General features: G+C 48.8%; 1 protein-coding gene across 1 annotated transcript; it reads left to right on the top strand.

The window, feature by feature from the left end:
• Positions 1-13,709: 13,709 nt before the first annotated feature.
• On the top strand, positions 13,710-26,368 carry APOH (apolipoprotein H). Its single transcript, XM_052658695.1, has 8 exons — positions 13,710-13,773; positions 14,355-14,531; positions 15,866-15,962; positions 17,134-17,210; positions 18,052-18,240; positions 21,744-21,923; positions 24,197-24,394; positions 26,313-26,368. The coding sequence occupies exons 1-8, from the start codon at positions 13,710-13,712 to the stop codon at positions 26,366-26,368; spliced, it is 1,038 nt and encodes a 345-aa protein (XP_052514655.1).
• The last annotated feature ends 1,373 nt before the right edge of the window (positions 26,369-27,741 follow it).

Raw genomic sequence — 27,741 nt, 5'->3', positions numbered from 1 at the left:
TCTCTGATCATAAAGTGATACAACGAAAAAATGTTTTCTAAGTTTTAGAAAAGGCAGAGGAACCAGAGATCAAATTGCCAACATCCACTGGATCATGGAAAAAGCAAGAGAGTTCCAGAAAAACATCTATTTCTGCTTTATGGACTATGCCAAAGCCTTTGACTGTGTGGATCACAATAAACTGTGGAAAATTATGAAAGAGATGGGAATACCAGACCACCTAACCTGCCTCTTGAGAAATCTGTATGCAGGTCAGGGAGCAACAGTTAGAACTGGACATGGAACAACAGACTGGTTCCAAATAGGAAAAGGAGTACATCAAGGCTGTATGCTGTCACCCTGCTTATTTAACTTCTATGCAGAGTACATCATGAGAAACTCTGGGCTGGAAGAAACACAAGCTGGAGTCAAGATTGCTGGGAGAAATATCAATAACCTCAGATATACAGATGACACCACCCTTATGGCAGAAAGTGAAGAGGAACTAAAAGCCTCTTGATGAAAGTGAAAGAAGAGATTGAAAAAGTTGGCTTAAAGCTCAACATTCAGAAAATGAAGATCACGGCATCTGTTCCCATCACTTCATGGGAAATAGATGGGGAAACAGTGGAAACAGTGTCAGACTTTGTTTTTTGGGCTCCAAAATCACTGCAGATGGTGATTGCAGCCATGAAATTAAAAGATGCTTACTCCTTGAAAGGAAAGTTATGACCCACCTAGACAGCATATTAAAAAGCAGAGACATTACTTTGCCAACAAAGGTCCGTCTAGTCAAGGCTATGGTTTTTCCAGTGGTCATGTATGGATGTGAGAGTTGAACTGTGAAGAAGGCTGAGGGCCGAAGAATTGATGCTTTTGAACTGCAGTGTTGGAGAAGACTCTTGAGAGTCCCTTGGACTGCAAGGAGATCCAACCAGTCCATTCTGAAGGAGATCAGCCCTGGGATTTCTTTGGATGGAATGACGCTAAAGCTGAAACTCCAGTACTTTGGCCACCTCATGAGAAGAGTTGATTCATTGGAAAAGACTCTGATGCTGGGAGGGATTGGGGGCAGGAGGAGAAGGGGACGACCGAGGACGAGATGGCTGGATGGCATCACTGACTTGATGGATGTGAGTCTGAGTGAACTCCTGGAGCTGGTGATGGACAGGGAGGCCTGGAGTGCTGCGATTCATGGGGTCACAGAGTCGGACACGACTGAGCGACTGAACTGAACTGCAGTTCCTTTTGAATAGTTTGCACTGTTTCCTCCAGACTTGGTCCATCTGTTGCTTTCGGTTCCCTGTAGTCAGCCCCTAGCAGCATCTCTCTCATTTCTTATCTTAGATCTGAGAAACCATACCGTCCAGCTTACTAGAATTGTGTGAAGAGTAGCTTCAGGTTAGATGAGCACTTGGCCCCCCAATACTGCTATCAGAAGTTTCTAGAGGATAGTTGCTATCAGAAGTTTCTAGAGGATAGTTGCTATCAGACGTTTCTAGAGGATAGTTGCTATCAGACGTTTCTAGAGGATAGTTGCTACCAGACGTTTCTAGAGGATAGTTGCTATCAGACGTTTCTAGAGGATAGTTGCTACCAGAAGTTTCTAGAGGATAGTTGCTACCAGAAGTTTCTAGAGGATAGTTGCTATCAGAATTTTCTAGAGGATAGTTGCTATCAGAAGTTTCTAGAGGATAGTTGCTACCAGAAGTTTCTAGAGGATAGTTGCTACCAGAAGTTTCTAGAGGATAGTTGCTATCAGAAGTTTCTAGAGGATAATTGCTATCAGAAGTTTCTAGAGGATAGTTGCTATCAGAAGTTTCTAGAGGATAATTGCTATCAGAATTTTCTAGAGGATAGTTGCTATCAGAAGTTTCTAGAGGATAATAGAAGAAGCTGTGGGCTGTGGAACCAGATACGTGCGTGTGTGTGTCTGTCAGTCGCTCCGTCGTATCTGACTCTTTGCGACCCCATGGACTGTAGCCCACCAGGCTCCTCTGTCCATGGGATTCTCCAGGCCAGAACACTGGAGTGGGCTGCCATTTCCTTTTCCAGAGGATCTTCCCACCCCAGGGAATGAACCCACCTCTTCTGCATGGACAGGCAGGTTCTTTACCACTGTGCCACCTGGGAAGCCCAAGTTGCATTCACTGGAACAAGTCATTTGACTTCTCTGGGCCGTGACTCCCTAGTCTAGGTCTGAGGTAGACGGCACATAGCAGATGGTCACCAGTCTTAGCTTTCCTTCTTCCAGGCTGGGTGTCTTTCTGTTCAGTTTAAGGACCTTAGTGTCCCAGGAAACTACTACAACTAGATGATTTTGTCCCTAAAACTAGGCGTGTCTCTTCTTAAGGCACTTTACAAATAAAACCTCTGTCATTTGCTCAGGAGGAGTAGAAATCGAGCTTATAATACGGTGCCAATAAAGGTCCTGTCTAGGCAGCTCAGGAAAACCATTTCATTAACCTCCTACCTGGTGACCTTTGAGGGGAATGATGGATTGATTACAAGATCTTCCCCTGCAGTTTAGAGAATGTTGTACAGGTGGGCACATACAGGTGGTGAGTATGTTTTCCATATTTGTGGGCAGTGGGCTGGGGCCTGGGGCAGTTATCTATATAAATGGGGCTTCCCTGATAGCTCAGCTGGTAAAGAACCCACCTGCAGTGTGGAGACCCCAGTTCAATTCCTGGGTGGGGAAGATCCCCTGGAGAAGGGATAGGCGACCCACTCCAGTATTCTTGCCTGGAGAATCCCATGGACGGAGCAGCCTGGAGGGCTATAGCCCATGGGGTTGTAAACAGTCGGACACAACTGAGTGGCTAAGCACAGCACAGTACATCTATATAAACTCCCATCTCAAATTGTACTCATCAGTTGCCAAGCAGGTACCACTCTAATTGAAGTTATTCTGCTCAAATGACACACTCTTCAGGAAAAAATAAAAAATATTTCTGCTGTGAAATTGGTTTGCTGGTGTTCTGCCAAATGGAAGCCTTATCATAGTAAATATATCAACTTTAATTATTCACTTCTGTTTGCTCGAAGAAATATTCTTCTGTGACATACATATGTTCCTACACTCCCTTGTTGCAGAAACATGAACGAAATAAGTGACTTTCACACATAAGTGTCGCTGTAAGAGTTTGGATTGCTGACTGGTGTTCTCTATTCCTTTCGCACATTTTCATTCGGCTGGAGAAAAGGTGGTGTCTGGGTAATGGGGAAGAACTGTGGACCAAAGATGAGGATCTTTTCAGGGTGCTTTCAAGTAAAGGGGGGAAAGGGCGCAGGCTGCCATCTGCTATTACCGATGAACCAAGACATCTCTACCCACAGCAGTTCAGCAAGGCACCGCCGGTTGGCCACATGCATGCCCTGAGTCTGAATCAAAAACGAGGGTTCAGGTCTTTGCAGCTTGTCTGCGAGTCACCGTGGCAGACACGTCAGGGCCTGTTCCGCCATCTGGTGTTCACGGAAGGAAAGGTCCACCGAGCCGAGTTGAAACTGCCAGTGTTCATGCATTATTGGTGGCTGTGAAATTGCTACTATCTCAGTGAAAGGCAATTCCATCCTCTCTGCCAAATTCCAGCGGAAGACTGTTTGAGAACATCTATTAAAATTTAAAAGGCACACTCCCTCTGTCTAGTGATTCCTCTTTTAGGAATTCATCTTATGAATATGTACGTGTGCGCAAAGAAGCGTGTCAGAGGGCGTCCCAGCACCACTGTGTGCTCTAGCAGAAGCACGGTGAACGCCCACCACTGGGCACCAGCTCAATAGCTCGTGAGTGACCCACACAACCGGCATACCAGGCAGCTGCTGGGGAAAGAAGGCTAACCCTCCTGCACTGTTGGGAACGGCAGCTGGCGCAGCCACTGAGGACCACAGCATGGGGGTTCCTCAACAACAAAAACAGGGCTACTCTGTGACCCAGCAGTCCCACTCCTGGGCATCTACCTGGAGGAAACCGTAATTCTAAAAATACACAGACTCCAGTGTTCGTAGCAGCACTGTTTATAATGGCCAAGGTAGGAAAGCAACCTAAATGTCCATCCTCAGATGAATGGAGAAAGAAGACGTGGCATATTCACACGATGGAATGTTACTCAGCCACGAGGAAGAATGAAACAGTGGCAACTGCAGCAACCGGGATGCACCCGGCGACGATCGTATTAAGGAGGTTAGCCAGAGAAAGACACATGTCATATGACAGCCTTCTTGAATAAACCCACCCAACTGCTGAAAAATCTCTTATTTGAAACATAGAAGCCTTCTCCTCTATAAGTGCTGTTCATTAAGCAAAGTTCTGCCCTCAGGGACCACTGAAAACCAATCTAAAATTTCTACCACGTAATGGCTGTTGAAACGTTGGGAGACAGTGTTCTAAGGTTTCTCTTCTCTGTAGGGTAAACATCCACAGTTCATTGAATTATTGTTCCATTACATGACTTTCAGAGTTGTTTTTTTTTTTTTAATCTTTCAGAAGGTCTGACTTTTCAATGTGTTCTTTGCAGACAGCCAGACTTCGGTCTGATCAGACAAAGCAATTGTGTCCAAGGGTGAAGTTGTCTGTGTGGTTGAACACAGTCTAATTCAATGGTATTTTAGCCAGGTCACTATTGAATCAGGCTAAGCTTGTGGTCTGTGGAAGCATCTAGAGTTTCTTCAAGCTAGAACGGCTCTGTTCCCTACTTAATCAGCCTACACGCTGAGATTTACAGGTGTCTTGTGAGATATATCCCATGCTTTCCAGCTGATGGGTTGTTTCATCTGCTATCAGCTCTGTCCACGTTCTCTCTGCCGTACGACAACAACAACTTACTATTTATGGAATTTTTCTACTCTTCATCCAATTCACTGAAAGTATCGAATAGAGGAGAACATTCCATAGTTTTCTTCTGGAAAGGTTTTCTAAAGTATCATCTTTTCATAAAATGACCTGAGGATAGAAGGCTGTGTTTTTCTGGGTGAGGGGCCAGGACCCTTGCTTCTAGGGCTTTGGAGCAGTGCAAATGTATGACTGAGGGGATTCCGTGCTGAAGAAACTTATATGAGAACACGTAGAAACGGAAGGAGAACATAAACGCTGTAGACAGGTTACTAGTCAGTGGGACTTATTTTTACCTGGGAGACCAGGGGAATTGTCTATAAAGGGCCTTGATGTATTTGTGATGGTTGTATAATGAGATACTGCAAGGATGTTTCTAAAGATCCATGATCTACTTGAGAGGTCATCTACATCAACACTGTTGGGCATCCACACTCACTCTGCTGTGCTTGGTCACTCAGGCGTGCTTGATTCCTTGTGACTATGGACTGCAGCCCGCCAGGCTCCTCTGTCTATGGGGATCCTCCAGGTAAGATGATCGGAGTGGGTTGCCATGCCCTCCTCCAGGGGATCTTCCCAACCCAGGGATCAAACCCAGGCCTCCTACACTGCTGGCAAATTCCTTACCACCAGGGAAGCCCAAGAATACTGGAGTGGGTATCCTACCCCTTTTCTAGAGGATCTTCCCAACCCAGGAATCGAACCAGGGTCTCCTACATTGCAGGTGGATTCTTCACCAGCTGAGCTACCAGGGAAGGCCATACTCACTGTAAAAATTTAAATTTAGAACAAATAGCAATAAGGGCAGGAAGCAGCAGTTAGAACTGGACATGGAACAACAGACTGGTTCCAAATAGGAAAAGGAGTACATCAAGGCTGTATATTGTCATCCTGCTTATTTAACTTCTATGCAGAGCACATCATGAGAAACGCTGGGCTGGAGGAAGCACAAGCTGGAGTCAAGATTGCCGGGAGAAATATCAATCACCTCAGATATGCTGATGACACCACCCTTACGGCAGAAAGTGAAGAGGAACTAAAAGCCTCTTGATGAAAGTGAAAGAGGAGAGTGAAAAAGTTGGCTTAAAGCTCAACATTCAGAAACTGAGATCATGGCATCTGATCCCATCACTTCATGGGAAATAGATGGGGAAACAGTGGAAACAGTGGCTGACTTTATTTTTGGGGGCTCCAAAATCACTGCAGATGGTGACTGCAGCCATGAAATTAAAAGACGCTTACGCCTTGGAAGAAAAGTTATGACCAACCTAGATAGCATATTCAAAAGCAGAGACATTACTTTGCTGACTAAGTTCCGTCTAGTCAAGGCTATGGTTTTTCCTGTGGTCATGTATGGATGTGAGAGTTGGACTGTGAAGAAGGCAGAGCGCCGAAGAATTGATGCTTTTGAACTGTGGTGTTGGAGAAGACTCTTGAGAGTCCCTCGGACTGTGAGGAGATCCAGCCAGTCCATCCTAAGGGAGATCGGTCCTGGGATTTCTCTCCTGGGACCAAACCTATGCCTCCTGCATTGTGAGCACAGTCGTAACCAGGGAACCACGGGGCATCTGAGACGTTACGGGGTTTTTAAATATCTGTTGGGCTTCCCTGGTGGCTCAGCTGGTAAAGAATCTGGCTGCAATGCGAGAGACCTGGATTCGATCCCTGGGTTGGGACGAGTCCCTGGAGAAGGGAAAGGCTACCCATTCCAGTGTTCTGGCCTGGAGAATTCCATGGACTGTATAGTCCATGGGGTCACAGAGTCAGACAGGACTCAGCGACTTTCACTTCACAGGTTTGTTTTCCAGATTCATGCAAACAATACAACATCCCTTTTATTATGAGGAAGATACACATAATTTCCGTGTGTACCAACCTCTTCCTCTTCTGGCCCCCAGACTTGGCTGTCTTTGCAGACTCTGACTCGCCCTGTGCTTAGGTCAGCTGAGGTCCTGCTGGTTTGCAGACTTGGTTTGTGCTGCACATGGATTCATTCCACGTAAGAGTCCCCTCCTTCCATCCGTTCTCGTCTTTATTTTTTAGCGTGGTCTTTTTATATCTGCACTCATCAGAGAACTTCTTAGCATTGATGTCAATGCTAAGTGTCGTGTCGGTTCCTCTGGCTGCCTTTTCATTTTCTTCTGCGTCGGATCCTCAGCAGATGCACTTTCAGCACTTTTTTCTCAGGCCTCGTGCGCTCACCCTCGTTCCCTTTTAGCATCTTGAGCAACGAGGCTGTTCTGGTGTGGACGCTGGTGTCTCACCGTGTGTTTCTCTACACAGTGTGTCACACCTGTGTGTGGGGTCCCAGGCTTCTCTTCTCTGGGTTCTGGAATGTCACGGCCTTTTGTCCTAACCTGGGGCTTTGTGTGAAGTGGGGAAAGGGAGGAAGCTGGGGGTGAACCCCAACCCACACATCAGGGCCGGACTGAGGGCGAAGTAGACAGCTCTGGAGGCACTGGCTGGGGCTTCTAGGGGCCACTAGACACCAGGGGGTGAAGTAAGGACTCCACTGAGTCTCGGTTTGGTAAATGGCTCCCGGGAGGCTATCAAACGTGCGTGAATTGCATCCCCACTTTCGTGTGTGTGGATTTTCATGCAGACACGCCTTATTTTTCCCCAAACGTGGAAATAGATTTTCTGTCTTATCTATTGATGAGATTTTAAAAATCAGTAAAATCAAAATAACACAAAAATCTGACGTATTGAACAAAAGGGAGAAAGTAAAATGCCTGCATTTTGCCGGCTGCAGATGACCGCCGCTCGCGCTTGGCGGCGGGGCCTGGGTGCGCGCCGTCCTCTCTCTCTGTCTCTTGCTCTGTGGTTTCTGACCGCGAGGACCAGCTCAGTGAGTCTCGCTGAAATCTACTTGTGTTTTGGTGCCTTCGTGCTCAAAAAATTTGCTTCTGTACGGGGATTTCCAGGACTCTGCTGTGAGACATCTGAGGCATTGACATCAATGCTAAGAAGAATGTTAACAGGAGCCAGATTTCATCGGGCACTCAGTTTAAGCCGGCGTTTTGTAAGCACTCTGTGTGAGCTCTAATTTAATCCTGACCACAGGCACATGAGGTAGGTTTTTACGGGCTGCACCACGTGATGTGTGGGATCTTAAGCTCCCCAACCAGGGATCGATCCCACGACACCTGCAGGGGACGCTCAGAGTCCTAGCCAGTGGGCCACCAGGGAAGTCCCCATTCCTGTTTAGAGATGGAGACTTGACCGTAGCTGTGACTCGCCCCGGAGGCCACGGTTAGTAAGACGCAGAGTCAGCAGGGCTCAGACTCGAGTGGACCCTGAGGGAACCTTCTGGCCCCGCCTAGGACATCACACAAGGTGGTGGGCTTGTCCCCACTCCTTGACAGTCACCCGCGAGGAACCGTGTAACAGACTCCTTTTCTCTGGTTCCCCTTCTCCTCCACAGACCCTGGATCCCAGGTGTGGGAACTTGCCACGCTGAGTTTAAAACCTGAACCTCTGGGCTGATGAATCCTTCCAGCGAAACCCCCACCGGTTCCTGAGTGATGGCCTCAGTCCTTTGCTAGAAGTCCAGTCTTCCGGCGTCTCAGGCCGGGATCTGGGAAATAAGAGACTCCCTCCGAAGCCTCCTCAGGAGAGCAGCTGGTCTTCAGAGCCGACACGGCCGGTGTGGCGTGGCCAGTTTCGGAAGCCTGCCTCCTGCCCAGGGACGCGCAAGGTTGAGCAAGGTGGGCTTGGAGAGTGAGAACGGAGGACGGGATAGGGCGAGCCATGCAGGGGATTTCTTTCCCTCCCACGCTGGCCTCACCCCCGTCTGTCTCCTCCACTGTGATCAGTGTCCCTCTGAAATATACACTTGACTGAGGGCCTCCCTGGGCTGCCATCAAGCTGGGCTCTAACTCTTAAACACAGCGTCTGAGACGCCTCTGTCCTCCCGAGCCTACGCCGTCCCCAGCCCCGTTTCCAGGACTCCTTGCCTAAAATATCCGCTCCAGCAGTGTTCAGCCGTGGGATATCTCTCGGGAATACAGTCCGCTTCCTTCCGCTTTCTGGCTCAGACAACTGCGTCCTTACCACCTCACCTGCTGCCCTCTGACCTGCCAAGCTCAAGGTTCTTTAAGACATAACCCGAGGGAAATACCCTCTGTAGAATTCCTGCAGATGCTTCCAGGGAAAATAAGTACCTTGGGTTTTCTTCTACATTTCTTCTGTAGCATTGTATTTCAGTCCTAGAAAACTGTGAATTCCTTGTGGACAACGGTCAAGACTTGCGTTTTTCTGATTCCAATGCCAACTGCCAAGTACAGCTTAATAAGGGCTTGGGAAATACTTGCAAAAGAAAAACTGAATTTGTGGAATCTAGGAAGTAACTCACAGATGATCAAGGAGTCACACACTATAGAAAGTATAAAAGGTAACCTCATGTTGGCAAGACAGAGGATTATGTGGTAGAACCTTATCAGTAGAGCTTAGGTAAATATTGGCATGCTGAATCAATGGGTCTTAACCCCCACTGCAGTCATAATTACCTGGGACTTTAAAAAGCCCAATGCCTGGACTGTCCCCTCAGAAATTCTGTTCAATTTTTCTATATTTTGAAAACAGTCTGGGAGATTATACTGTGCATCCAACATTAAGAATAACCACTTTAGATAAAAATACAAATTGCAGGATATAAAGATACTAGCTGGGACTTCCCCGGTGGCTCAGTGGTAAGGAATCCACCTGCCAGTGCAGGAGGCAAGAGACACAGGTTCGATCCATCCCTGGGCAGGAAGATCCCCTGGAGAAGGAAATGGCAACCCACTCCAGTATTCTTGCCTGGAGAATCCCATGGACAGAGGAGCTTGGTGGGCTTCAGTTCATGGGGTCACAAAGAGTCAGGCATGGCTGAGCGACTGAGCAGGCACCTACGCGCACAAAGATGTTAGTTGCTACAAGGTGAAAGCAATTTGCAAGCAGGGGATCCCAGAATTTGCCCAAAGATGTCTAGACACACGGGGCCACGCCCACGAAGCTCGCGACAAGTGCCTTCAGCCTCTTTGTGAATGTGTTCACAGTTCCTGGTCCTCTTTGCTATCACTGAAGCAAAGATACCTGCATCTTTCTACTGAGGGCTTATTGCTGAATAGTAGTTAGACTCTTAACCCAGAAAGAGACAACTTTCAAAATTTTTTAAAAAATCTAAACGATTGCTAAATATTTGATGTTATGGTCAAAGTCTCTGCTTGTGAAGTAAACAAAGGTTTTGAACATGTGATGCAATGTGATTTCAGGATTACAAAACCTTGGACTCTGAGTCTAGGTCTTGCTAGTTAATTACAAAGTAGAATAGGAAAGGACATAAAGTCGTTCAGAATTTTTCCCCTTTTTGAACAATTGTGATGCAGCTGATATATGACATCAGGCTAGCTCCGGGTACATTGCATGCTGGTTTGACGCGAGCACACCTTACAAGGTGATTGCCCCCGTGCAGAGTAATTACAGTATTCTCAGCCACAGTGCTTTTGCTGTGTCCCCATGGCTTGCTATTTCATAAGTGGAGGTTTGTACTTCTTCATCCCCTTCACCTATTTCACGCACTCCCCAAGTCGTTAAGAATTTTAAGTGCAAGGTCCTATGTCTCTTGTGAAACAAATACTGTCCTGTATTCTTCAACCCAAGTGTCTACGCGGCTCTGTATTCTTGTTCATGGTTAAGAAAACATTATATCGTACGCGCAACATTAAAGCCCAGGGCTGTCTACTCTTTGGTGATGATTATAAACCCTAACAGCACAAAGCAGGCACTTGATTTGTCAAAATTCCTTGGATTTTTGTCTTAATGGTCTTTCCATTTGCTCTGCCAAATTAAACTTTAATGGCAAGTTTAAATGTGCCTTTAAAATGTCATTTAACATCAATTATCAGTCAGCTCTGTGGTTATTATATTACTGAGTTATCACTGGGGTGTGAGTTAAACCATATGGAAAGGAAGAGAGACGTGACTACACCTCACCCAGCTGGTGCTAAAGTTACAGCAAAAACCCATCACAGACTGGAGGACGGATGACTGCATCTCATCCTGAGGCTTATCCCAAGGCTTTTCATTAGACCCGTGTGTGTGTCTGTGCAGATTCTGGAACATCTTGTAATTCTGACACGTTCAAGTGGTGAGGCACTTAGAATTAATAGCAATAATAATTATAATTTATAAATTGTAGATTACCATCCATTATGTTTGTATTTTATTTTACAAAGAAAGGAAATTTTTATTAGCTGAAAAAAAAAAAACCCACGTGCTTCTCCTCCAAAGCTCTTGAACTAACTTGGATTTAGTGGTTTCTTCATTTTCCTGCTCTTACTGTTTTTCGCATCATTTTCCAAAGTTCTGTAGCTGGCAAATAGGAGCTGTTGTCAATGACTCAAAGAAGCATTTTTATAACAATCTCATCACTTAGTTTGGGGCTTCTCTGGTGGCTCAGGTGGTAGAGAATCCGCATGCAATGTGGGAGACCTGGGTTCGATCCCTGGGTTGGGAAGATCCCCTGGAGGAGGGCATGGCAACTCTCTCCAGCATTCTGGCCTGGAGAATCCCAGGGACAGAGGAGTCTGTGGGTTACAGTCCGTGAGGTCGCAGGGTCCGATACAACCGAGTGGCGAAGCACACAGACACAGCACTTGGTTTGCACCTGCTGCCAAAAAGTGTTTTCTTCTCAATTTCAAACTTCTCCAAATTTTCTTTTCCCAATACCCAGCCTGTAGGTCTCTCTCTCTCTTCCTCCATCCACCTCAGTTCTTTATTATGCAGGACCTTGGCCCTTTTCATTCATTTTCCCTCTTCTCCATTCTTTGAAGGAATTCTCCACAATAACCCCAAGCCTGTGGGTGATCTAGAAAACAAGCGTCTTTCTCTTTAGAAGAGGTAGCCGGGAACATGCCCAGTAGTGGGGTTGCTGGGTCATACGGTAGCCTTATTCCTAGCTTTCTAAGGACTCTCCATACTGTTCCCTACAATGGCTGTATCAGTGGCATCAGTATGGATAGATTATCGGGTAGAAAGTGGATAGAAGGGGAGAAATTGCTGCAAAACACAGGGAGCCCAGCCTGGTGCTGTGATGACCTAGAGGCAGGAAGGGAGGGAGGCTCAGGGCGGGGAGGGGATATATTTATAAGAATGGCCGCTTTTACGTTGTTCAACGGCCGAAACCATCACAATACTGTAAAAATTGAGAAAGAAAAAAAGAAAAGGAAGTTGGAGTGTGTGCGCCTGTATGTGTGCTTGTGTGTGTGTGTGCACGTGTGTGTGCATGTGTGTGTGTGAAACAGCGGGAAGATGGTGACCATCACGAGAGAGGGAGGGCCAGCCTTGTTCTATGTTGGCGGCAGCACACCGCTCTCCTCGCCACGGAACACCACGTTCATTAGCTTCGCTCAAGAGTCACTGTCTGCCAAGAACATGTCTCAAACTGATGTGTCTGCAGGAACTCCAGACTTGGGCATAAACCACCGTCACCCAGATGAGAACAGGCGAAGCTGTTTATTCAGAGCTTGCTATCGGAAGGCAGTCAGACGCCATCGAGTTTGGCAGAGACCCAGGATCAGTTAAGGGAGCGGCAAAGCTTTCCTGCAGATGAAGCGGAGAGCCTCGAGCAGGCCCTGATAGGAGGGCTTTGTGGGGGCGAGTCGGACATCCCACGTGACTGACCGCAGCAGCACACCTGGTTCTCTCTAGTGGGCCCACCTCCACCCGGTTGCTCCGGCAACCGCGGACAGCGTTCTGTTTTTAGATGCTGTCTAGCCATTGTCCACGTGTGTATTCGGCCCCTGAGAGTGAGCGACATGAGAACTAGGGTCCTGAGGCCCCTCTGGGCCCTCGAGAGCATACTTGACACCCGCCCGTCCTCTCCTGCTCTCCTGAGCTTCTTAGCATCCACACTTGTAATGTTACATTGATCTTCCAGTCCCCCAAACAGAGCTAGAAGTCTGCTGAGACAGGTCAGAGAAGGCTTCAGCATGGACGAGCAGGACTTTGTGCTGATCTGGTGTGAGAGCGCAGTGCAGACACGAGGAGGGTCCTGTTACCAAAGGCAGAAGAGGAAGCCCTCGGTGTGTGAGAGAAGACGCCGAGCTCAGGCTTCAGGAGTTAAAATCCCCGCTGCCTCTATGAGAAGGCAATGGCACCCCACTCCAGTACTCTTGCCTGGAAAATCCCATGGACGGAGGAGCCTGGTGGGCTGCAGTCCATGGGGTCGCTAGGAGTCAGACACGACTGAGCGACTTCCCTTTCACTTTTCACTTCCATGCATTGGAGAAGGAAATGGCAACCCACTCCAGTGTTCTTGCCTGGAGAATCCCAGGGACGGGGGAGCCTGGGCTGCCGTCTATGGGGTCACACAGAGTTGGACAGGACTGAAGCGACTTAGCAGCAGCAGCAGCAACAGCAGCCTCTGTGAGGCTTTCTTTAGAACCAGGCACCTGGGGCCGGGAATGTCATTTCAGAGGTGGGGAGAGGAAGCCTCAGGGTAAGTGATGGTCCTCAGTTTACATGCCGAGGCCAGGGCTGGAGCAGGTAAGGCAGCTCTGGGCTTTCCAGCCACCACCACACACACCAAGGATGGAGAGCAGGCGGCCTGGACCAGAGGCCGGGCAATCTGGAGCCACCAGGATGGTCTCAGAGGAATGCGCCACTCTGCACCATTAGCATAAGTGCAGTAAAGACAGAAACGGTCCATGAAGATTTCACACAGACCCACCAAGATGAAAAGTAAATGATTAAAGAAGGTAGGTTTGGAGTTCCTTTCGAACCATGATCCTTCATCTTCTATTTACAGAGATAAAAGTACACCCCCAGATGGTTAATATGTAAGCACTTCAGTATTTACAGCTCTCCTTTTGGGAGAGGAAAGCCACTCTGGCGGCGCCGGCGTGACCCACCCGCAATGCTCCCCCCAGTGTTCATCTTGCTGTCGGGGTTTCTCTGCCATGTTGCTATCGCAGGACGAAGTAAGTACACATGGCTTTTGAAAAAAAAAATAATTTCCAGTCCTGGGCTTCCCAGGGGACACAGTGGTAAGGAGCCTGCCAAGGCAGGAGGCGGGGGACTGATCCCTGGGTGGGAAGACCCCCTGGGGAGGAAATGACAGCCCACTCCAGTATTCCTGCCTGGAGGATCCCATGGACAGAGGAGCCTGGCAGGTCACGACGGGTCGCACACGACTGAGCACGTCCCCAACCCTCTGGTAAATGCCAGGGGCCCATAGGGATTAGCTAGATTCTCTTTAGGGTGGATGCTGGGGAGACTGGATTGGTGCTTATTGTTTGATGGAGCCATGCTTAAACTCCTTGGTGAGATACTTTGCTCCTTTAAGCCTCAGTATACTGGCCTGTGAAATGGGGATAACACATCTAACCTCCTTTAAAAGCTGGAGAGGAGATTAGCTGGGGTATGGCATATGTCAAGTATTTGGAGCAAAACTCAGTGTAAGTATTTTGGTAGCATTAAACGTTATTCATTTGTGTGGGCCAGCTAAACTTAAAAAGGCAGATGTGGGTTTCTCAGCCAGCTGCTTTGTGTTCTGTTTCAGCCTGCCCCAAGCCAGATGAGCTGCCGTTTTCCACGGTGGCGCCACTGAAACAGTCCTATGAGCCTGGGGAGCAGATAGTCTTTTCCTGCCGGCCGGGCTATGTGTCCCGGGGAGGGATCCGGCGGTTTACGTGCCCGCTCACGGGAATGTGGCCCATCAACACGCTGAAATGCATGCGTAAGTCGGCCTCCTTCCGCACATTCTCCGCTCATTCCGATCCTGTACATGGTGGGCAGATGACCGACCTTGTCCAGCTCTGGGTGCAGAAGGCCAGCAGAGCCGCGGGGCCGGGGGGCAGTGGGGGTGGGTTTCATGGGAGCAGAGACTGCGGACAGTCAGTGCTGTTTGCTAGAAGCCAGGAGGAGAGGGCGGCAGAAGATGAGCTGGTTAGACGTCATCGTTGACTCAATGGACACAAATCTGAGCAAACTCTGGGAGACTGTGGTGGACAGGGGAGCCTGGCTTGATGCAGTCCGTAGGGTCACAAAAGGTCAGCTGGGAATTAACCACAACAACCGGAATTAGCTCGGGGTGATTTTGAAAAGAGGCTCGGTGTGATACAAGGAGAGGGGGGCACTGCAGATGTGAAAGAGAGGTGGATCTGACTTTACGAATCACATTCCTAGTAAAATGCAGACATGTTATATTAAATCAGAGCTATACAGAATACAGACAATATTATGCATAATGTATCTATAACATTACGGGGCTTCCCAGGTGGCTCGGCGGTAAAGAACCCCCCTGCCAGCACAGGAGCTCAAGAGATGCAGGTTCAGTCCCTGGTTCGGGAAGATGCCCTGGAGAGGGAAACGGCGACCCACTCCAGTGCTCTTGCCCGGCGGGCTACAGTCCATGGGGTCGAGAACGACCGGAACACAGCCGAGTGACTAAACAACCACAGCAAAGTTGCACTTGGACGGCTGGGTTTTCCTCATTGTGACCAACAGTCATAAGGTGCAGACGCCTCCCTGGCGGGCCAGGGGTTCGGGCTCTGCGCTTCCACTGCGGGGGCAGGGGTTCTCTCCCGGGTTTGGGAGCTCAGATCCTGCGAGCTGCATGCCCCACCCCCTCAACAGCAACCACAGCAGCAACGGCAGCAACGGCAACAACAACGGCAACAACGGCAACAGCAGCGGCAACAACGGCAACAATGCAACAACGGCAACAGCAGCGGCAACAGCAACAACGGCAACAGCAGCGGCAACAGCAACAACGGCAACAACAACGGCAACAACGGCAACAGCAGCAGCAACAGCAACAACAGCAACAACAACGGCAACAACAATGGCGGCAACAACGCAAGAACAGCAACAACGGCAACAACAGCAGAACAAGAAGCAACAACGCAACGGACGCCTCGGCGCATGCGCCATTCAGATCATTTTGAGTTAACTTCTGAGAATAGTTATCAGTAGAGTCACTGGCTCAAAAGATAGAAATGAGTTTAAACATTTTCATTTTAACAGGAAATTCTGTAAGTAGAAATTGATGTTTTTATCTTTAAATCACAGCCAGAGTATGTCCTTTTGCTGGGATCTTAGAAAACGGAACAGTACGCTATACAACGTTTGAGTATCCCAACACGATCAGCTTTTCTTGCCACACTGGGTAAGGACTTCCTGACCCCTTAAGCTGAACATCAAGGCCGACCCCTGTTTTATTTCTAGTCTTTAGGCTGGACTTGCTGAATACGGATCACTGAATACAAATCCACAGCGGGGTTGGGGGTGGGGTGGAGAATAGAGCAGTCAGTGAAATACGAAGCCGATGCTCCATCTAATTTTTCTGCACCTGATTAGCTACTCATATGAGGAGCACACTGAAATTACTGAAGCTGGGTGATAATTCTTTATAATCTCTGGGCCAAATCTTGGCTTGGGGGTTAAAGTATTCTGGTAGTTAGACTTGGGCTTTAGGCTAATTTGATGGACTGTGACCTGGGTTCAGTGGTAAAGGATCGCCTGCTAATGCAGGAGGTGCAAGTTCGATCCCTGGGGTTGAGAAATCCCTTGGAAAAAGACATGGCAACCCTCTCCAGTACTCCTGTCTGGGAAATCCCATAGACAGAGGAGCCTGGCGGCCTGCAGTCCATGGGGTCGCAGAGAGTCGGACATGACTGAGCACACAGCAGAAGAGAATTCTGAGGAGAAGGCTGAGGGTGACGGTGTAGAAACGCCCTCCTCCTCACCAGGACCACCTCCCTGGGAAGAAAGAGGCAAAATTTCACTGAGGATCCTGGTTTTATGGTTAGAGATTAAGAAATGCTGTGTGTGGAAGAGAAATGCCGTCTTTTCAACTGAAACACCAATTTATTGATGAGTCATCTTGAACACACTGTCTTCAGGGACAATGGCACATTTATAACGTTAATAGACAGCATTGTTATTACACATTTGGGCCAGCAGGCTCTCAGAAAATGAGTATTAGAGATTACTTGGTGTGATTCACTTTTGTGATCCCCGAAAAAGAGGTGAGTCTTGGATTGGAAGCCGTTACCCGGACGAGCTGGTTGGGGACCAGGCATCTGGGGACTGGAGGGGAAGGTGGGCCTCCACGCCCAGCGGTGACGGGACCCCCTCCTGCTTCAGCAAGTGCCTTGCAGCCCCAGGCCGGGAGGCTTGCTGAGCCTTAGAGGAGTTCAAGCCTCTCTGGAAAACAGTATTCTAGGATGGAAAAGAAGCCAGCAGCATCCATCTGCAGCTCTGCTCGATGGAAATAAATCTGAGGTGCCGGGGGTGGATGACTCTGTAATTTAATGGGTTCAATTTTCCCTCCGCAGGTTTTATCTGAAAGGAGCTAGTTCTGCGAGATGCACTGAGGAAGGAAAGTGGAGCCCAGACATTCCTGTCTGTGCCCGTGAGTCTCCGGGTCCAGCTCTAAGAGGGTGACGGCTTGGTTGGCCTGGGATGTTCCTGGTTTTATCAACACAAGATCTACACCCTGAAACCCCTCAGTCCCAGCCCCCTGAGCTGCTTTTTGGGACTGCTCACCCTGACGTCTTCTTAAAATGATTCCATGGATGGATTTCTCGCGGCTGTGCTGGGCCTTGATCGTTGCAGAGGCCTTTCTCTTGTCGCGGCGAGTGGGGGCTACGTGATTGCGGTGCGTGGGCTTCCATTTGCAGGGGCTTCTGTCTAGACCACAGGCTGCTGGGCACACCGGCTTCATTGCTCCATAGCACGTGGGAGCTTCCTGGATCCGGGACGAAGTAGTGTCCCCTGCATTGGCAGGCGGATTCTTTACGCAGGAGCCACCAGGGAAGCCCCATCCTGGTCTCTTACTCTGGAAGATGAAGCAGCCCCTTCGGAACGACACACCCTAAGCCTAGCTTTGAAACTAGATCACTTAGGTCAGGATGACAACCCGCTTCTGAGTCCCTGCGTGAAGCCACTTGCACAAGCGCCACACTGGGAGAGTACAAAAGCGGGAGGTATTCAGTGGGAGCAAACAGACCTGCACGAGCCCCCGGGGTCACTCAGGCATCACAGTGACTCGCTGTCATCAGCACCTATTGCAGGGTGCTGGCTCGGTGAGGTCCTTCACCAGTTCTGACTCCGAGAAGTGTCTTCAAGGTAGCATTTTGTTCTAAGACGTTTGGTCATCTAAGCAGCATGGTCTTGTAACAGGCAAATCAGCGATGGCAAAACTTAAATCACTCAGCTATTTTCATTCAAATGACAATTCTTTCTTTTTTCAGCTATAACCTGCCCTCCACCACCCATACCCAAGTTTGCAAATCTCAGCGTTTACAAGCCATTGGCTGGGAACAACTCCTTCTATGGCAGCAAGGCAGTCTTTGCGTGCTTGCCACACCACGCGATGTTTGGAAGCGACACCATCACCTGCACGGAACATGGGAACTGGACGAAATTGCCAGAATGTAGGGGTGAGTGCAACGATGCTGCAACGTAATCATGGGAGCGCAGGGCCTCTCTGACGAAGAGGACTGTGGATTCCGCTCTCCAGAGGGTTCTGAATGACCCTGTTTACCATGGACTCTGCCCTGTGCCTGGGGCTGAGGGCACCGGATGAGGGAGACCTGGCTTCTCGCTCAGGGTGATGAGAGGCGATGCCGTGGACAGTCTGGAGCAGCCTGGGAGAGCTCCTGGCAGAAGGACGTGGGGGACAGAGCCGGCATGCCACAGGAGGGGAGCCAGGAGGAGGGGCAGGGAAGAATGGGGCGTGAGCATGGACAGCTGGATGTTACAGTGAGGTTGGGGAAGAGACGCCTGGATTAACCTGGGAAGTCCAAAGAGATTAGGGCTTCCCAGGTGGCTCAGATGGTAAAGAATCTGCCTGCAATGCAGGAGATCTGGGTTAGATCCCTGGATTGGGAAGATCCCCTGGAGGAGGAAATGGCAACCCACTCCAGTATTCTTGCCTGGAGAATCCCATGGGCAGAGGAGCCTGGCGGGTTACGGGCAAAGAGCCTGGCGGGCTACAGGCAAAGAAGAGTCAGACACAAGTGAGTTACTAACGCTTTCATTTTACTTTCAAGAGATTTAAAGTGAAACACTGGGTTGCAATCAGATTGATATAAGCTTTTGTAGTTTTACCTAAATTTAAGAATCACAAGAATATTTGATTTTAAAATATATATGAAAATTCTTAGTCCTTTAATTGGGATCATCACTGCTATATTCGTTTACTTGTTTATTGGCCATGCGGCATGTGGGATCTTCCCCAATCAAAGATCGAGCCCATGCCTCCTGCAGCGGGGCATGCAGTCCTCAGTGGGGCATGCAGTCCTCAGTGGGGCATGCAGTCCTCAGTGGGGCATGCAGTCCTCAGTGGGGCATGCAGTCCTCAGCGCTGCACCGCCAGGGAGGCCCCATCACCGTCTTTGAATTCGTCCCCTGCATAATGAGCAGGCGGATTAAAGAATTCATCAGGCACACGAGGACTGACACTAAAGACTGTCACCCTCTCGCGTGGTGGGTAGGACAGACGCCTGCTGAACGATTCCGACAGAAGCACCTTGTGGCACAGGGAAGCTCCTACAACTCCCAATCCCTAGCACCTTCCGGGGGATGTAGCTCAGGGCTAGGCACTGGTCTCCCGCGGTTCACGCATATGTCATCTCGTTTAATCCTCCCAAGTCCTAAGTAGAGGGTTCTTCATGGGTGTTTTTTCTTCTTATTTTCAGCTGTTGACATTGATACGGCAGCCATCAGCGTGTTGTGACATTCTCTCCCTTTCGTTCTATAGACATGCTTTTCCCCTGAATCTTCTGATGATAAGTTACACACATCTTGACACACACCCGTGAACACGTCAGCAGCATGAACGTCCTAATGACAATGAGATTCTCCTATGTTATCCCTGTGCCCAAGATATTTAACATATTTGGAATTATGATAATAATTTAAACAATTATATACAATTAGCAATATTCATGTCATATGCAAATTGCCCCACCTGATCCAGAAGTTCCTCTACACACACGTTTTGTTCTGTGTGAAATCTAACCGTGAACCACGCGTGTGTCTAGTTGTCACGTCGCTTTGGTCTCCTTTAGGAGAAGGAAATGGCGCCGCCCCAGTGCTCTCGCCTTGGAGGGTCCCGGGGACGGGGAGCCGGGTGGGCTGCTGTCTATGGGGTCACACAGAGTCGGACAGGACTGAGCGACGTCACTTTCACTTTTCACTTTCATGCATCAGAGAAGGAAATGGCAACCCACTCCAGTGCTCTCGGCTGGAAGATCCCGGGGCCAGGGGAGACTGGTGGGCTGCAGTCCATGGGGTCACTAAGACTCGTACAGGACTGAGCAACATCACTTTCACTTTTCACTTTCATGCATTGGAGAAGGAAATGGCAACCCATTCCAGTGCTCTCGGCTGGAGGATCCCGGGGGCGGGGGAGCCTGGTGGGCTGCAGTCCATGGGGTCGCACAGAGTCGGACACGACTGAACCGACTTGGCAGCAGCAGCAAGTCCTGTAGTTAGGAATGATTCTCTGCCTTAGCAGTCATCTTTCATTGATGTTTATGAAGAGTGCATGCTGGCTGTCTTTAGAACTTTCCAGAATGTGAAGTTGGCTGCTTATTTACTCATGATTAGACTCAAGTCAGCGCTCTTTAAGAATGCTCTCCCTCTCAGCAGGAGGCACTGGTGTCAGTCAGCCACTGTCGGCTGTGACACGATCCTGTGGTCAAGGGGCACACCCCTCTTCTCTTGGTAGAAAAGAGCATCTCTTCCTCTTTGGAATCAGTACGAACCCTGTGAGTGGTAGTTTGAGGCTATGTGAACACCCGCTCTTGAGCAGTCGGATAACCCGGGACTCAGTCAGCTGAGGCACTGGTGGTTGCAAAATGGTGGCTTTCTCGTGTTATCTGTCCTTTGATATTTATTACCTGGAATTCTTCTACAGGGAAAAATTTTTCTTCCATGGACTGTTTCTCTTTAGTTGTATTATAGACTCATACATTCCTTTGCACTCAATTTGTGGAAGAACCAGAACTGATCCAAGCAGTCCAACTTCGAATTTTGTACTCTTTTTAAAAAAATCCATTTTATTTATTTGGCTGTGCTGGGTCTTAGCTGCAGCACGTGGGATCTTTTAGTAGAAGCACATGGTATCCAGTTCCCTGACCAGGGGTGGAACTCGGGAGCGTGGAGGCTTAGCCACTGGACTAGGGAAGTCCCTGGATTTTGTATCCTTGAACCATCGCATTAGACTGCCTTCCAGAAGCTCTGTGCCCCTCCATCCAGCCTGGTTTCCTGCAGTTTGATAAAGAAGGGACAGCAGAAGATGAGATGGTTGGGTGGCATTACCGACTCAATGGACATAAACTTGAGCAGGCCCCGGGAGATAGTGAGGACAGGGAAGCCTGGTGTGCTGCGGTCCATGGGGTCGCAAAGAGTTGGACAGACTTAGTGACTGATCAACAACAAGGGCAAAGCGGGGTGTGGATTTCGGTCAAAGAAGGCCAGGGAGCAGCATCGCTCTTCCTCTTCGTATTTCGTGCTGGCTTCTTGTATAGTCTGAAGGCGATCATGAGAATTAGGCTTAACATTTAAAATCCAAATAATAGTGTTCTACTGTGCATGGAGGGAATCTTTGTGTTTTAATTTCATGGTCTGTTGATTAAAAGAGACAGACTTTTCTTTCATTCAAACCCACCATCTTAGACAGTGTACAGAAGAAGTTTGCAATAAATAATACCTTGTGATTATACGAAAGCCCAAAGAACGTGGTAACTCATTAATTTACGTTCAAGGTGTTGTTGTTTCTATTTTAATACCCAGGGTCTCACGGGGATCAGATAAAGAGGAAATCACAGGAATCACCCAGTGATTCACTGGTTTAAGAGAGGAGCTCGTGACTATTCTGGAATCACCGGGCCCCGCTCTGCTTATGCTAACACGGCTGATTGCTTAAACTTTTTAGAAGTAAGATGTCCATTCCCATCAAGACCAGACAATGGGTTTGTGAACTACCCTGCAAATCCAGTGCTCTTCTACAAGGACACCGCCACGTTTGGTTGCCATGAAACGTACTCCTTGGATGGGCCGGAAGAGGTAGAATGCAGCAAATTCGGAAACTGGTCTGCACAGCCAAGCTGTAAAGGTATGCGCTATGGGTAAGGTCTCAAACCGCCTCCAGATTCATCCAGTGAGCCTCCTTTACTTGCCGTGTCCCTGTTCCAATCACTTTCCACTTTGTTTCTCAGACTTGCTTCACAGCTGCGGGGATCTACATGAACACGGGGAAGCTTCATGCCTAGTGAGCCTGTTTGAGATTTAAAACCTATGTGCTTCATTCATTTGTCTGTTTTTGGCTGATCGGGTCTCAGTGTCAGCTCTCGGGCGCCGCAGTCTTGGCATGCAGGCTTAGCTGCCCTGCTGCGTGTGGGCTCTTGGTCTCCTGAACAGGAATCAGGCCCACGGCCCCTGCACTGGAAGGCAGGTTCGCAACCACTGGGCCACCAGGAGGCCCCTCCTGACTGCATGAGGCAAGCGTTTCTGTTGTAAAAGTCTAGATAACGTGGTGGAAGACCGTGTGGACTTCCTACAGCGGCTTTTACGTCCTGGCCTGTGACCATCCTGCTTCGCTTTGTTCTGGTCAAGACTCCTCACTGGGCAAAACCCACCACACAGTCAAGCGAGTTCCTGGAAATGGTGATTAACTACACACGGGCAACAGGCGATCGTATGGACCATGAGTATGGGGACACGAGGCTGGAAACTCAGTCAGGAAGCACAGCTCCTCTCTCCACGTCTTAGGCCTCAGGGCCTCCCTTGCACCTGTTTCCCCACTTACTCAGCTTGAACCTGGCCTGATTCCGTGCCAGGACCTCTCACCTGAAGGCTCATCACTCGGGGCATCTTTTCACTGAGAAGCTGGTTCCTTTGGCATCATCGCTCCTTGGTCTGGCCCGCGCCGTGCTTATGCAGAGAGTGGCAGGTGTGCACTGAGTTTCTGCTCAGGCTGCTGTGGGCTGGAAGGAAATTGGGCAAAATGGAGAATGACTAGGCTGGGGTCCCCTCGAAGCAGGGCCTAAGACAGGGATTCAAACACAGCTGATTTTCTGAGCCTCAGGAAACAGAGAGTGAGGCAGGTAGGATGGAGCCAGACACTGTGCGTCAGAAGCGCCTGGAGGGCTTGTTTAAACAGTCTCTGCTTCGCTGGGTCTGGAGTGGGACCTGAGAACTAGCGTTTCTGCCAGGTCCCCCGAGATGCCGGTGCTGCAGACGTGGAGCCCAGGTCTGGAAGCAGGATGTGGGCTCAGCTAGAGTGACTTCAGTTTAATCCCCGGGGAGCTCTGGACAGGGCCGCTGGTCCCATGGAGAGGCGAGGGGACTTGCTTCTCTTGATCCCCTTGTGAGTCTGCACAGGCTGTGGGCTGCCCACTTCCCTGCCCCCGGGCTGATGTACACGCTCTCCTGGGAGAGGAGGCTCCCTGTGGCTGAAGGCTGTTTTTCAGAGAAGGGAGCACTTGTGAGCTGTTACCAGCAGGGGTGGGTGCGCCCGTTCAGTGAATGGGAGCTGAGTGGGCAGGGGAGGCTTACCTGCAACAGCAGTGTCTTTTAAAACCATTTTATTGGAGTATGGTTGCTTTACAATGTTGTGTGTTTCTACTGTGGAGCAAAGTGCATCAGCCACACGGAGACACACATCTCCCCTGGATTTCCTTCCCATCAGGTCGCCACGGAGCACTGAGTGGCCTGCCCTGTGCGGTGCAGCAGGTTCTCGTTAGTTATCTTATGCAAAGTACCAGCAGCGCATATGCGTCAACCCGTCTCCCGACTCCTCCCACCCCCTTCCTCCCCCTCAGGAACCGTACGTTTGCTCTCTCCATCTGTGTTTCTGGAGAAGTGCTTTTTAAAAAAAACGGTTTATTTATTTACTGGCGGTGCGAGGGCCTCGCCGCTGCGTGGGCGATCCCTAGCTGCTACCAGAAGGGGGAGCTACTAGAAGCGAACGGGGGCTACTCGGGGCCGCGGCGCCAGGCTCCTCACTGCGGGGGCTTCTCTTGTAGCTGAGCACGGGCTCTGGGGCCTGTGGGGGTCTCCCCCGGCCCGGGACCGACCTTGCATTGCAAGGCGGATTCTCAACCACTGGACCACCAGGGAGGCAGAGCACCTGGTGCTTCTGCTCTGACCTCTCACGTGGCTAGTCCAGGGCAAGAAAGGGTGATCTCGGAAATGACGGTTCACGGTCCTGTTGAGAGAGAACCGCAGTTGGCAGCGCCGCCGGGGCTTCTCACCGCGCACCTTCTCAGAATCTCCTCCTCTGGGCCTTTTGCTTCAGGCCTGCTCACCCAGTGGTTCTGATGTTGCGTTCTCTTTAAGAAAGAGGAAGTGAAGTCCCGTCTTGACTACAAATATTGTCTCTTTCAGCATCTTGTAAGTTACCTGTTAAAAAAGCTACTGTGATATACGAAGGAGAGAGAGTAGCTATCCAGAACAAATTTAAGAATGGAATGCTGCATGGCCAAAAAGTTTCTTTCTTCTGCAAGAATAAGGAAAAGAAGTGCAGCTACACAGAAGATGCCCAGTGCATAGACGGCACCATTGAAATTCCCAAATGCTTCAAGGGTGAGTTTAATGCTGGAGTGTTTAGCTGGCATCTCCCTTGCCCTGGCCATAATCAGTACTTTAAAAAAGAATTTTCAGTTTGCATTGGGATATAGCCGATTAACAATGTTGTGATAGTTTAAGGTGAACAGGGAAGGGACTCAGCCATATACATACACCTGTATCCATCCTGCCCCAAGCTCCACTCCCATCCAGCCTGCCCCGGAACAGTGAGCAGAGTTCCCTGTGCGGCACAGGAGGTCCTTGTGGGTTATCCGTTTTAAACACAGATGTGTGTACATGTCCATCCCAAACTCCCTGACTATCCCTCCTCCCTATCCCTTCCCCCTGGCCACCGTAAGTTCCTTCTCTGCCTCTGTGAGTCTGTTTGTTTTGTGAGTACGTTCCTTTGTATCGTTTCTTTCCGGATTCCACACATGAGGGCTGTTGTACGATGCTTTTTCTTCTCTGTCTGACTTGCTCAGTGTGACCATGTCTCGGCCCATCCATGTTGCCGCAGACGGCGTTTCTTCATTTTTTTTAGCAGTCAAGTAATCGTAATCTGTACTTTTACTATTGACACATAATGACTAAAAGAAGCCATGTCAGTTTGGCCACTGGGATTTTAAAAGCAGGGCTGGACGGGAGAAAACAGCAGGATGAAGCAGTGCCTGCATCTGGCATTTCCAGTTTCCCTTCCGACTCTTTTCCTTAAAACTCAGTCAGGATTGTGGCTTTCTTTGATGAGTGTTAAATTATGCCATGGGGTATCATTCCAGATTACGCATGAATAATAATGATGATACTGAACGGAATATTGAGCAGTAATATCTACCACCTCTTGAGCCCAAATGATAATGAACTCACCCCAAATTACAAAGTAATTCAAGTCAATGGTTGTTGGTGTACAGATCTAACGTTTCTGTCCCTCTTTTGACAGTTCGCAGAGTTTGAAAAGTACCCATTAGAGAAAAGCGTTCATTAGAGCAAAACGTTGAAAGAAAGGGGACTTTGAGTTCGTGTGAGATAAAGGGGCACAATGGTCAGCATTTAAGCCGTTAGTTTCAGGTCTAAATAAATCCCTTTGTTGCCACAAAGGAGGAGCCAGCCAGAGGCTGAAGCTATGATTGCATCTGGGTTTAGAGAGGCTTCTAGAATGTCGTCAGCCCTGAGTCAGCTGGCAGAGGACACAGCTGGGAGCAGATTAGGGAAGAGAGAGGTCTGAGAAGTGGGCAGCTGGAGACAGAGGAGGAAATGAGAGCGAGGAAATGAGAGCCAGCAAATAATACCCACCTCATAGGCTTGATGGCTCGAAATCTCACACATGACACACATGGAGTGATGGCTCGAAATCTCACACATGACACACACGGAGTGATGGCTCGAAATCTCACACGTGACACACAGGGAGTGCTCAATGATAAGCGTGACCGTTCTTCTCACTCTGATTAAAACAGTTAGAAGTGCACTGCATAAATTGTTATTGTTCAGGACACAGCAGAGCCCTGGTGCGATGTTACATATTAAAGCTGGCAAGTAATCCCAGTACAGATTGGCAGAGAAAGTACTAGCAGACATTTTAAAAAGTCAAACAGAGCTGGTTAATGTATTTCTTCAGGCTGCTCTGCCCTATAGTCTGTAGACAGTTGAGTGCTGCGGGTACGTTGGGCAATAAATAGAGGGCTGATGCAGTTTTTTCTTTTAATCTTGAGTGTCAGAATTATATAGAACCTTTCATTTTCTCGCTTGGAAATGATTGCTTTATCTTTTCCCTGATGTTTTCTTGAATCACTTAAACCTCACACGGAATGCTTTCATTTATATAATTAGATTTATTCTACACGTTTATAAAATGTATTTGATTTGGCTTGGCTGTTTAACAAATTTAAGAAATGATTGTTTCTTTTAGAGTATTTATTTATTTTTTCTCCCCAAACAGAGCACAGTTCTTTAGCTTTCTGGAAAACGGATGCATCTGACATAAAACCATGCTAAGCTGGTTTTCACACTGAAAATTAAATGTCATGCTCATATGTGTCTGTCCAAGAATCTAATGGAAATGAAAAAATAAAGAGACTGAATTTACTGTGTCAGCCATTGCAGTGTTATTCCGCATGGTAGCTTACTTTTAGTTATCTGTTTTTTTGCTTGCTATTGTTCAGTTGCTAAGTTATGTCCAACTCTTTGTGACCCCTTGAACTACAGCATGCCAGGCTCCCCTGTCCTTCAGTGTCTCCAGAGTTTGCTCAAATTCATGTGCACTGAGTCAGTGATGCTATCCAACCATCTCAACCTCGGCTGCACCCTTCTCCTCTTGCCCTCAATCTTCCCCAGCATCAGTCTTTTCCAGTGAGTTGGCTCTTCACATCAGTTCAGTTCAGTTCAGTGAATCAGTTGTGTCTGACTCTTTGCGGCCCCGTGGACTGCAGCACGCCAGGCCTCCCTGTCCATCACCAAACTCCTGGAGTTTACTCAAACTCATGTCCATTGAGTCGGTGATGCCATCCAACCATCTCATCCTCTTTGTCCCCTTCTCCTCCTGACCTCAATCTTTCCCAGCATCAGGATCTTTTCAAATGAGTCAGCTCTTCACATCTGGTGGCCAAATTAAGAAACCCAAATATTTGGAACATTGCTCTCACACAGCTGTGAAATGGAAAGTGTAAATTATTACCTGGTTACCCAGTTCTCCTCTTCCTAATTCTACTCTTAAGTGCTTTCACTCAAAACAACTGCAATGCAATTATTTTCTTAGAATGGTCCATAGACCCCAGCATCAGTATCGCCTGGTAATAATCACAAAGGAGAAAAAAAATACTGGAATTTCTGAGGTTGGCCCCCAAATATGCATTTGTAACCAAGTCCCCAGATAACTCTGCCTTTTTGAGAAGTATCACTGTAAAGGATAAACAAAGTGCATAGCCCTTCACTGGGTCTGGACTCGGACAGCTTGGTTTATATAATGCCTAGAAGTCTCTCCTTGTCCACCAACATGCCTCTGACCCATCACTGATGTTGCTCGTTTCTCCATATTTAACCTCCGTGCCCCTTTCTCCTTCTGTAGGAGGTGCTGGCAAACCGCACCCAGGCTCTAGTTGTGCCCCTATGCCTGCCCCAGAGCAGCTGAACGTTGCTGAAAAAGAGGAACTTCACAACTATGCTATTAGGTCCCGCTTTGATCCATGAACACGAACGTCACACGAGCTCAGCTGTGCCCGGCAATTCTGCCGCATTTCTCTAGTTGGTTCTCACCCCGCCTCCCCGCCACGGCTGTGTCTCTTCTCAGCCCTGCTCAAGCCGCCCTCCGTCCCTCTCAGACAACGTCCCGCTCTTATTTCACCAAGAAAATAGGAAAGACCCCTTTCAGG

Source organism: Budorcas taxicolor, chromosome 19 (genome assembly GCF_023091745.1).
Source record: "Budorcas taxicolor isolate Tak-1 chromosome 19, Takin1.1, whole genome shotgun sequence".
NCBI lineage: Eukaryota > Metazoa > Chordata > Mammalia > Artiodactyla > Bovidae > Budorcas > Budorcas taxicolor.
This window is presented reverse-complemented; position numbering and strand designations above follow the sequence as displayed.